The sequence below is a fragment of the Lepidochelys olivacea genome (genome assembly GCF_965140295.1).
Source record: "Lepidochelys olivacea isolate rLepOli2 genome assembly, chromosome: 3".
Classification (NCBI taxonomy): Eukaryota; Metazoa; Chordata; order Testudines; family Cheloniidae; genus Lepidochelys; species Lepidochelys olivacea.
This window is the reverse complement of record NC_140413.1, coordinates 104956992-104969573: the sequence shown is the minus strand read 5'-3', so window position 1 is coordinate 104969573 and position 12582 is coordinate 104956992. Positions and strand designations below refer to the sequence as shown.

The 12582-nt window shown below is 40.1% G+C and overlaps 1 protein-coding gene across 3 annotated transcripts in view; it reads left to right on the top strand.

Moving 5' to 3' along the window:
• The window catches only part of MAP7 (microtubule associated protein 7), a 200056-nt gene that overhangs the window by 149264 nt on the left and 38210 nt on the right, over positions 1-12582 (top strand). For 2 of the 3 annotated variants that reach the window (XM_084623486.1, XM_084623485.1), the window contains exons 4-6: positions 5346-5509; positions 6712-6829; positions 11481-11591. In XM_084623486.1, the coding sequence (XP_084479612.1) occupies positions 5346-5509; positions 6712-6829; positions 11481-11591 (393 nt within the window). The remainder of the gene's footprint in view (positions 1-5345; positions 5510-6711; positions 6830-11480; positions 11592-12582) is intronic. The other variant, XM_084623487.1, reaches the window with a different exon arrangement.

Below are 12582 nucleotides of genomic sequence, written 5' to 3'. Positions count from 1 at the left end.
CACTGAATGCTTTTTCATTGTTCTCAGATCCAAGGGTTTGGGTCTGTGGTCACCTATGCAAATTGGTGAGGCTTTTTATCCAACATTTCCCAGGAAAGGGGGAGTGCAAGTGTTGGGAGGATTGTTCATTGTTCTTAAGATCCAAGGGTCTGGGTCTGTAGTCACCTAGGCAAATTGGTGAGGCTTTTTACCAAACCTTGTCCAGGAAGTGGGGTGCAAGGTTTTGGGAAGTATTTTGGGGGAAAGGACACGTCCAAACAGCTCTTCCCCAGTAACCAGTATTAGTTTGGTGGTGGTAGCGGCCAGTCCAAGGATAACGGGTGTAATATTTTGTACCTTGGGGAAGTTTTGACCTAAGCTGGTAAAGATAAGCTTAGGAGGTTTTTCATGCAGGTCCCCACATCTGTACCCTAAAGTTCAGAGTGGGGGAGGAACCTTGACAGCATGCATTCAGTGGAAAATACAGACTAACGGCTGCTACTCTGAAACCTGTCATTATGCAAGGCACTGAATTTAGCAGTATGGAGTGGAAATCTATCAACTTCATGAAAAAACTCGTACAGATAAAGACAGACATCATCTTCCTCTCCAAATGCAAACAGATGGACATCATACCAAAAGGACTGAAAGTAAAAAATCCATTACAATCTACATACCACACAGACTATGCTGACAGCATTCTTAAAACTACAATACCCACTTGCTGAAGTGAAAGAACAGATTGACAGAGCCAGAAGAGTACCCAGAAGTCACCTACTACAGGACAGGCCCAACAAAGAAAATAACAGAACGCCACTAGCCATCACCTTCAGCCCCCAACTAAAACCTCTCCAACGCATCATCAAGGATCTACAGCCGATCCTGAAGGATGACCCATCACTCTCGCAGATCTTGGGAGATAGGACACGCCTTGCTTACAGACAGCCCTCCAACCTGAAGCAAATACTCACCAGCAACCACACACCACACAACAGAACCACTAACCCAGGAACCTATCCTTGCAACAAAGCCCATTGCCAACTGTGTCCACATATCTATTCAGGGGACACCATCATAGGGCCTAATCACATCAGCCACGCTGTCAGAGGCTCGTTCACCTGCACATCTGCCAATGTGATATATGCCATCATGTGCCAGCAATGCCCCTCTGCCATGTACATTGGTCAAACTGGACAGTCTCTACATAAAAGAATAAATGGACACAAATCAGACTTCAAGAATTATAACATTCAAAAACCAGTCGGAGAACACTTCAGTCTCTCTGGTCACTCGATTAGAGACCCAAAAGTGACAATTCTTCAACAAAAAGACTTCAAAAACAGACTCCAACAAGAGACTGCTGAATTGGAATTAATTTGCAAACTGGATACAATTAACTTAGGCTTGAATAGAGACTGGAAGTGGATGAGTCATTACACAAAGTAAAACTATTTCCCCATGTTTATTCCCCCCCACACACACACACACACTGTTCCTCAGACGTTCTTGTCAACTGCTGGAAAAGGCCCACCTTGATTATCACTACAAAAGGTTTTCTCCCCACTCCCCCTTCCCCCCACCCCGCTCTCCTGCTGGTATTAGCTCATCTTAAGTGATCACTAAATTGGTTAGTCTCTAAGGTGCCACAAGTGCTCATTTTCTTTTTGTGAATACAGACTAACACGGCTGCTACTCTGAAACCTCTCCTTACAGTGTGTATGGTAACACCCATTGTTCCATGTTCTCTGTGTATATAAATCTCCCCACTGTATTTTCCACTGAATGCATCCTATGAAGTGAGCTGTATCTCACGAAAGCTTATGCTCAAATAAATTTGTTAGTCTCTGAGGTGCCACAAGTCCTCCTTTTCTATCCAGACAAGACATTCTTCATCAGGGCCTGTTAATAAGCTTGTCAGTACAAACAGATGAAACTCTCTCTTAGGTGGTCCTTTGCTGATCTCAGTGAATATCAGTGCTGAAGTCAACCAGCAAAGACTGCTGTTCATCTTGGGGGAAGAAAGGGGGGCTGGAGTATTTGCTGTATTTTTTGTCTCTCTATTTCAGAATCAGATTTTTTTTCTTGTTTTGGAGGGATTTTTTTTTCCAGAAAAGTTTAGACAAATGCCTTCACACAGTGTCCCACGAGTGTCTTGTTTTAGCCTACTGGAAGGACTGTTTTCTTTCCCAGATGCTGTCCCACTATCAAGATTATTTGAAATAGGTCAGTTTGTAAGAATTAAAGATTTTATCTCCAACCTATTGACGTGCACTTAGATATTACAGAGATTGGCCCTATATATATATATATACACCACAGATAGTTAAACTCAGAGACAAAATGTGGCTTCATGTCTTAGACTCTTGTTAGAATCTGTTCATGAGACCCTCCAACCTATGAAGAAACTACATATAGGTGGCTAAACCCACATATCTCAAAAATGTGCCAGATTAAATGTACTCATTACAATAGCAACTGTTTCCTCTGTGTTAAGAGGCAATGTATTCCTAGGTCTATTTTTGCATACATTCTGTTATGTCCCAAGACTTCAATAAAGATAATTAAGCTTATTGGTCTGTGGGTTATCCACTCTTGCTACTCTGTTACTCAACTGCTTCTTTCAAGCCAGAGATCCAAGCTCGTGCAGAAAAAGAATACATTTTTATGTCCAGCGCATTTATGTTCTGCTGAGTCTTGTATGCTATTTTGCCTCTACAGGTGTTTGATTTTTTTTTAACCTGTTGATATCTACATTAACCACATAGCTGTAGAGTTTATTGTCGATGAAATTTTCCCAGCTAAATGTCTTTGCGCAATTTCTATTCTTGCCTTGCTATGTTTTTGTCCTCATCCTTGCAGTAGAATGATCTGATTGCTTGTGACAGGTTGAGCAAATATCATTCCTATTCAAAACAGTCCCTGCTATTTTGCATATACAGTGAGATTATATACACCTCTACCCCAATATAATGCAGTCCTCAGGAGACAAAAAATCTTATCGTGTTATAGGTGAAATCGTGTTATATCGAACTCGCTTTGGCCTCGAGCATTTCCATTAATAGTCACTTCCTGCCCCGACTGACCCCTCAGAACCCCCGACCTATCCACCCCCTCCTTCCTTGTCCCCTGACTTTCCCCTCCAGATACCCCTGCCCCTAACTACCCCTCCCAAGACCCCACTCCCTATCTAAGCCCCCCTGCTCCTTGTCCCCTGACCGCCCCCTCCAGAGACGCCTCCATCCCTATCCACACCCCTGCCCCCTGACAGGCCCCCCAGGACTCCCACGCCCTATCCAACACCCCGAGACACCTCGGCTCTGGCCCAGCACCCTTAACATGCCGCTCAGAGCAACGTATCGGAGACAGACACGTTGATACACTGATCTGCCGGACCACGCAGCCCCACCCCCCAGAGCGCTGCTTTACTGCATTCTATCCAAATTCGTGTTCTATCAGGTCGCGTTCGATTGGAGTAGAGGTGTATTTAAAAGATGGTGCCACCCATTTTTTTCTGCAGTGTTTGAAAAGCTGATATGGAAAGAAGCTGTTTTCATCAGGTAGAGACTCCAGGACTGAAATGTACTTAAACAATATATTCATTAGCTGTAGATCTTGAGTGGGAGGGAGAATACATGTGTGCATACACACAAAGTTTAGAATGCAAGCATGATTTGTTGTTGGCAGTTCTCCGGAAAACTCAACAGGGAGATGATGGTGAGGAGCAAAAGTAATAGAATTATCATAACAATCAAAAGTCACAGCTGTTGTTTTGAACTTGTAAATAGTTTTTATTTTTCCTTTTGGTATACATTTGTAACTAACAAAAATAATAAGGTATGCGCTGTGTTACCATCCTGGGACAAACTTTTGCACAGACAGTTTTAGTTACATTTAAAAATTGCCTTTTCTAATCTAGAAGGAGAGCCTCCTGACCCCCTGGGAAATTAAAGCTCTTTCTGACAGCTCAATGGGTTGGTCCTCTATGTTGCCTCAGTGTAATAAATGAGCCCCTACTCTTTATCAGCCTGCCACACAATTTTCAATAACATTTGTTGCAGTATTACCTTCATGTATACACACATACACATACATGCTCATCAATATGCAGAAAGTTCTGAAATTGTCAAATGTCATGGATCTTTAAAAAAATAAACAAATGGAAATCCTGGGATCTGTAACTTCCATGACAGCTGTAGGAAAAGTTTATTCTTATCAGATTGTAACAGTTTAAAGCAGACCCCATTTTGGACCTACATTCTGGACGGGACATATATAAACAGTCAATTGTGCAGAGTTAAGTTCAACTCCATGACACATTTGGGTCAGTTAACACTTCTGAAACAAGGTGTTGGGGACTTTTCAAAACCAGTGATATGTAGCTAGTTAAGGCATGCTCACCTTAGTTCCTGATTCTCCCGTGGCTAATTTGTTACCTCATAGAATAACAGATAGCTGCTGACTTAGATCTGGTCAATAAGGGCCAGTCCAGCTCCCACTGAAGTCAGTTGGAATTAGATGAGGTCCTAAGACTGCGATGCCTACCACTTTTATTATACTGGAGTACTGTATTGACCCTCCTGTTATACTGCAGGTAGATAAACAGTGGGCAGGTGATCGGGGTTAATATTCTTTTAGAATTGAATGAATGCAGAAAAGTATCATGTATGATTATCCAGTTGAATCTCACACCTTCATTATATATTGCCAGTGGGAATCATGAGTAGAGTTGTTGGAAATACTAACTATGAAATCTGAAACCACACTAAATTAACCTGGTTTCAGAATTTATTGAAACACAGAACTCAGTCCACGTTTGTCACATGTTTAAATTGCATGAATTTTGCTTCTCACATCTAGAGTGATCTGTAGTTTTGCATGGAACCTATGTCAAATTTAGCTTTGTTGTGAAGTGTTATCATCTCAGGCTTTTAGATAAACAAAGGCCTGTTGCTTTTACAGTTTCACTTTTGAAATTTAATGCAACTGAGCATAGCTTTTTTTGTCTGCTGTGAGGCCCAGTATATGAAACAGTAATGGGGATTGTCTCTAAGTGTGGGACACAATATAAATATTAGTTCCAGAGTTTTAAAGTGGCCTGGAATCATTTGCATGAGTCAGATTTTCTGAGACCTTAGTTTCATTATTTCCAATTCTGATGTTGATATTATACAGTAATTGAAGTATGAGCACACAGGTTAGTGTGCAACCTAGGTAAATGTACTGTGAGGACATAATAAAGCTTGGTTGGGACATACATATGATTTTAAAAAAGTTGGTAAGTGCAATCAATAATGAGCAGCCTAGGCTGTGTGTTACTATTCTAAACGGTAGAGTATATTTACATTTTATGTCTACTTTTCTTTTAGCTGCAAGAGAATCAGTCTGGTTAGAAAAAGAAGAGAGGGCACGGCAGCATTATGAAAAACACCTGGAGGAACGCAAAAAGAAGTTAGAAGAACAGAGGCTAAAAGAAGAGAGAAGGCGAGCTGCAGTAGAGGAAAAACGAAAGCAGAGAATAGAAGAGGACAAGGTAAGAGGGCATTCCATACAGTCTTTCAGGCAACTTACTCTCCACTAAATGGTGTAGCAACAAATTGACCAATATGTCATTTAAAAATTAGCAGTAGGGTTGGAACGTGAGTCAAGGTTAATGTGGGGTACGTTGCAAAAGAAAGGCTTTTTTAACTTTTTTTTTTTAAGCTGTGTCTGCTCTGATACAACTTTTTATTGGTTCCTCTACAAAACTGATCTCCGCAGTCCAATAATATGTGTGTTTTAAAATACGTCTCTGGCAAGGTACAGCAGAGCCCAAACTGACCTGAAAATCAAAATTTAAAACCCTGTAGAAAAATGAATTTTGTGGTACCTGTAATATTGATAGTAGGTTGCTAGTGATTCAGTGTGACCATAGTTAAATACTAAGCGTCTAATTCAGAAACTGTCAGGAATGTGAGAGAGTACAGTAAGTGTAGATTTAATAATAAATTTATTTCTGCTTAACTGCATGGTGAATGAGCTGGTAGCTACTTGCTGCGTGACCCGTGAGCAAGTCAGCTCACCTCTCTGCTTTCCCTCCCACCTTTTGCTTGTCTTGTCCATGTAGAGTATGTCTACTGCAATCAGAAGTGTGATTACAGCTCATATAGGTGTTCATGGGCTAGCTTTTATCTAGCTAGAATGACTAAAGAAAGCAGAGAAGATGCGATAGCATGGGCTGTACAAATGAGCCCAAAGCCCTGGGTTGCTTGACAACACTGGGGTGCGTGCCATTGCCTCTTCACTGCTATTTTTAGCTGCGTGATCTAGACTACAGCTAGTGGAAGTATGCCTACCTGAGCAACAACCAAATCTCCGGTTGCAGCATAGACATCCACTTAGATTGTAGGAAATTCAGGACAGGGACTCTCTCTCAAGTACAGTGCCTAGCACGAGAGGACACCAGTTTTAGTTAGGAGCTACTGTACTATAAATAATATGTGCATTGTTACTGGTCTTAAGCAGACCTCCTATTTTCACAGTTACATTTTTGTAATTACCATAAAGCTCTGCTTTGACATTAGCTCAGTTCTTTGAATGGAATTCTCACGAAGCACTGCCTATCAATTTGCATTTGACTCCAAGATGACTGGTACATTTTGTCCAGGGGGAAGACAGCGTGCACAGTGATGGAAATGTTCATTAAAGACCCAGCAGCATCCAAACATATTCATACATTCTTCTGTTGTACTGCAGGAACGACATGAAGCTGTTGTACGCCGTACAATCGAGAGGAGCCAGAAGCCCAAACAAAAGCAAAGCAGGTGGTCCTGGGGAGGACCTCTTCAAAGAAGCAGCAGCATTAATAATACAGGTAAAGGGGGAGATCCAGTTTCTCATCCAAGCTCCTGGTCTGTATGATATACTTTGTTCCCATAAAGAAGGTAGTGCATTGTTAATTAATTCAAGTTCTTTATTCATGATCCTAGCATTGTTTCGAAGACTGGCATGTTTTTTTAACACTCTGCTTGGCTAAGAGGGAGCGAGGGGAAATTCAGCTCAAGCTTAAACCTCATTGAGCAATTGACTAACCCTGTAATTCCATCTATATCTAAAACTGCTCACTTCTGCTGCTTTGCTAGTGTTTGTGTGCTCTTACGTGTGTGTGCATGCGCTGTGTCACTAATCAGCCACAAGTTACTGTATGGAAGTGTCGGGTACCAGAGGACAGCAAGAGAAAATTATTTTAAGGATTTCTGGTGGAAATTATAAAATACGAATTTTAAGCTAAAAGATACAAATAGGAAGGGAAAATGTTCTTTGAAACCTGCTGTATTATATTTAGTACCTTAGTTGGCAAAACACATAAAATTTGGTGGATATTTTCTCCACTTTCTTCAGGAGAAATTGGAAGTGGGCAAAACGTAAAGTGTAACAAGTTATAGGTTGTCAAGTATCAGGGGGTAGCTGTGTTGAAGATCTATCCCATAACTGTCTTCTCTAACTGAACCTGCATTTACTGATTTAATAATGTGTATGTACCCTGTTAAGGTATGCCTCAAACTGAAGAAGAGAATTCAGATGTGTCCTTGATGGATTCTTGCACCAGAAAATGGTGTATATATATATTAGAAATCTATTCTCCCTTTAATGCATACACTTTAATAAGTATTGCATTCTTTTATCTCGAAGGAAATAATGTGCTTACCAATCTGGTCACCAAATAAGGACAAGAAATAGTCGTATTACATCTATTTTATTGTACTGTAAAATTTATTGAACAGTTATTTTTCCATAAAATGTTCCACTTCTTGCTTTGCTTATCTTTGTATAACTCATTTGCTTTTTATTTTGCTTTATTTTGAAAAATCATTTGTCTTGCATTCTGTCCCTAGGTTATTTTGTTGAATCATCATTCACCTTTCTCGATTTAGCAGGCCTGGAGCACCACGTCAGATCTCTGGGTGGTGCTAGAAAACCCGGTACATAAATCACTGTGGTTTGTTGATTCCTCCACATGTAGCTAGCTCCTCATGAAATAGGACTAGTAACTACTTGATGACCTCTAAACCAACATCACTTAAAGACAGTGCATGCTTAACATCATACTACATAGGTTAGAACAGTTCTTACCCCCCAGTGTTTTTTTAAGTATAGAGAAGTATTACTGGCTGACTTAAAGGATTTGGCACAATTTACTAAACTACTGTACACAGTGTACTGTATACTGTATCATGTTGGTTTGGGTTACAAAGAATATTAACCAATTAAAAATGATCTTCTGAAATTCAATGAGATCTAATTTGAGTACATATTTTGGGCGGTATTTTGGCTTTCTTTTACTTTTTGCATACTGTATGTGAAAGATATTTATTTATATTTATTCTGCACCTCTTCTCAGCAGCAGGTCAGTTGCATTGGCTGCTATTTTGCTCAAATAACGTTTTAAAACATGGTACCACAACTCTAGCCAATAAATGGTGCTTGGCCTATTCTATGTTGGCAGGTTTTGTATACAACTGTCATTCACACAGAATTCTTCCAAGTGAATGGCATCCATTGAAGAATAGTCTTCATGAACTGCATGGATTTATGAGGGCTGGATGGCAGGACTGATTTAAGAGAGACTTTCTCGAGTAGATGCTTTTTCTGCTGTTGTTTCTCAACTCCAAAATGCTGCTTATGCTTGCTTTATACATCCTGTGTGGCAGCTACATGTGTACACTGTTGGTGGAATAACATACACTGTGTTCTCACATGACCAGAACAAGATATTAGGTCTTAGTTCTCCACCGTACCCACACATAGAGATTGCTATTGGAGAACTGCCAAGGAACATAGGAATTGCCATACTAGGTCAGACGCAACACCCATTAAGTCCAGTATCCTGTCTCCAATACTGACTAGCAACAAATGCTTTGGAGGAGGGTGCAAAAAACTGCACAGTAGGCAGATGTGGGGTAATCTGCCCCCCATGAATGTTTCATCCTATTCCCAGTAGTTAGAGAGCGTCTTAAACTCTGAAACGAGAGGTTTTTATCTTTGCCAATACTCTCAGCACTAACAATTCTAACTCTGGATATTTTTGTTATCCATGTGAACATCCAGTCCCTTTTTGAATCCTGCTGAGATTAGATAAAGCAAAAGAGAAAACCAATTGCTCTGTGGCAGTGGATGAAAAATCAAATTTAAAAAATCCTTTCCCATTTCATCCCCAAGGCCTGTCCTGTATACTCCACCACTGGTATGGGGAACTCTTCCATTAATGGCTAGTGGAGATTTTCATGCAAAACCAGTTTGTCCACAACAACTATATTTACATATATGTAGGTGGTAACATGCGTATCGAATGTTGATGTGCTCAGTATAATGAAAGCATTACTCAAGTGTAGATAATCTCTGAGAAAATGTCATCTTCAATATTGTCAAGGTTATTTAGACATATAGATCTTGATTCAGCAAAGCAGTTAAGGACAGGTTAAACTCCCATTGACTTCAACTGGAAATCATTATGTGCTAAGGCCTGGATTTTTAAAGGTATTTAGGCATTACTACATTCAGCATTGCAACACCTAGCTGATTTTGGAGCCTAAGTCTCATTTTCAGAAGGGATTTAGGGTTCGTGAGGTAATATCTTTTATTGGAGCAACTTTTGTTGGTGAGAGAAACAAGCTGTCAAGCTCCACAGAGCTCTTTCTCAGGTACTGTGTAGCTCGAAAGCTTCTCTCTCACCAACACAACTTGGCCCAATAAAAGATATTACCTCCCCCACCTTGTCTCTCTAGTATCCTGAAACTGACATGGCTACAACAACATTTCGTTGCCTGTCAATGGGATTTTGGTTCCTAAGTGCCTAAATCCCTTTTGAAAATGAGACCTAGGCTCTTGAATTGGGTAGGTATTGCAACACTGAGTGCAGCAATGCCTAAATACCTTTAAAATCTGGGTCTAAGTGGTTTGCAGCCTAATGATGAACTCATAGGCACTGAGTTTCTAATCTGCCAGGAGGTGCTCCCCCCAGCTAGGCACAGGCCCTGCCCCCACTCCACCCCTTCTCCCAAGGCCCCACCCCCGCTGCGCCCCCCCCTTCCTGCCTCTTCCCGCCCAGTTCTGCCCCTCTGAGCGCGCTGTGCCCTCACTCTTCCTTACTTCCTCCCCCCAGCACCTCCTGATGTTGCAAAACAGCTGATCTGTGGCAGGCAGTAGACGTGGGACGGAGGTGGAGGCGCTGATTGACAGGCCTGCTAGTGAGCAGGAGGCACTGCGGGGAGGGAGAGGCACTGATCAGGGGGCTGCCGGTGGGTGCTCAGCACCCACCATTTTTTCCCCGTGGGTGCTCCAGCCTATGGATGCCTATGGATGAACTTAAATACATGCTTAAAGTGCTTTGGTGAATTGGGGCCATAAGTCTAAGCAAGAGCAGAACTGAGTTTCTGTTCTTCTTGTGAGTAATTGTCAGTTTCCCTATCTTGGAAGAGATTTAATTTATGCATTCATTTTTTGCCAAAATATTTTGGAGCAGAGAATACCTATATATTGCTTTTTTTGTCCTAGTTCCTAATTTTCTTCTGCTGTTGCCAACCTCTTTGGATTGTGTACAATCACTTTTTCAGTACTCTTGAAATATCGATCACATTCTTAGCAGGATGGGAATGCTGATTTTGCATGACTTGAACAGGAGGGTGATGTAGTGTGATGCTGCATTCTGAAAGCCACAAAGCATAAAGAAAGGCAAAATAAAGCCCTTGGTGTCATAGACAAAGCATGTGAAGTACAAATATTTTTTTAGTCTCCTACACAGCATTTATTTTCTTTGTCTGTTAAATCACATGCAGTTTGGGACTGACTAGCTTTGTCTTTGTACAGTGTAGGTGGAAAAATCACTTTCTCTGATATGGAGTATACTACCTATACAGAACACTTTGGCTTTTAGCCTTATCTTTGAATTCCTCTTGTGCCCATTCTCATTTGTCTTGTGTGCTAGCTTTCTTCCTCCTCTACTTTATCTTCTATTTTTATATGTTCTGGATATTGATCTCCTGGTTCACAACAGTACCTTGCTGAATATCATCTGTGATTCAACTGATGCTAAGGACTTTCTTGCTTTATAACAAGGTCTTGAAAAGGTGGACCAGAGCATTAAACATGATACAGATTCCCTGTAATTTTCCATTTCATCTGAGCCTAGAGCAAAACCTATCTGCAAGTGCAGTGAAGTGAACATTAAAATCTCATCTTGTTTGTTAGCTGCCCATTCAGATCTTCCATTTGAAACCTTGGATCACAGCTTGATTGAATGAAAAATATCCAGGATATCAGTTTATTTACCTGCAATTTAAATTAAATAGTCTTGTGCCAAGTCTTTAAGTCATCTGTAAAATGTCCACTGAGAAGTCCTTTCTATTTTTAAAGTTTTAGTGATAGAGCAGAAATTCTCTAGTCCTATATTTTCCTCCCATTAGTGTACTAGGAAGTTCCATTATTGCATGTGGGCTGTCAATTAGCATTATCTCCGTTTGTTTTAGATCCAGACAGGCGGTCTGTTTCAACAATGAACCTCTCGAAACATGTTGATCCAGTCATTAACAAGCGGCTCTCCTCCTCATCTGCAACATTACTAAATTCTCCAGACAGAGGTACAGTTGAAAGAAAGAGAAAGAGAGAGAGAAAAGTGCTCTTTATTGATTCATTGTTTTTAACAATCTCTGCAGATACAGTAAGCATTTGTAGTCATTTTCTGCACTCTAAATAGGAATGAAAAGACTTCAAATGGTTGAAAGAAGTAAATGAACATTCTCTTTGCAAGAAGAACTATATTTTTAAAAGATCAGAACTTGCCTGAATGGTTTCATTTAGCAAGTGTTAAAAGCCGTGCTTCTGTCTGATTTTTAGTAAATGAGTGGCAGCTACAGAAACAACACATCTCTCCATAGCGCATGTAACCGTTTTATTTTTATACATTTATTTACGTTGAGTCATGCTGCCCTTTTTTGCTTTTCATTTGTACTTTGGTTCCAATTCTTGAACTTCTGGAAACACGTTTCACAAAGCTTTTAAGTAGTTAGTACATTCATATTGCTGATTTATTTTAAATTTAACTAAGCAGCTGGATATTGCTCATATAATGTCTGTTTATTGATTTTCTATGTTTCTTTAGATTTAGAAGGTTGCTCTGTTGGAAGAAATGCCTTGATATTTTCAGATCTGCAAACGAGATTAACAATCAGATTTTTAATCAACAGCACAACATGCAATATTAAATTGTAAGAATTTGTAAGACAAAGTTCATCTTAAATGAGTTTTATAAAATAAGTTATTTTGACAACTTTGTGTGAAAAGAAATGGACCAAGCTTTTTGACAAAATGTTCTATAAGGGATCATTTCCCTTTCCCAGCAAAGGACAATGTCCTGCATTGCATCCCAAATTTGAATTTCTGTATATGAGCATGGAAAATATACAATATATTACTTATAGAATACAGTTTTAGTTATATTTTTAGTTATATCGTGAAACTAATTGGAAAGCCTCATTATCTGTATCTTTTTAACACAATGTCCTGCAATGAGTGCATGTTTGTACGCATGTCTCTGTATATAATGTCTGTTTGTTTCTATATGTATAATAT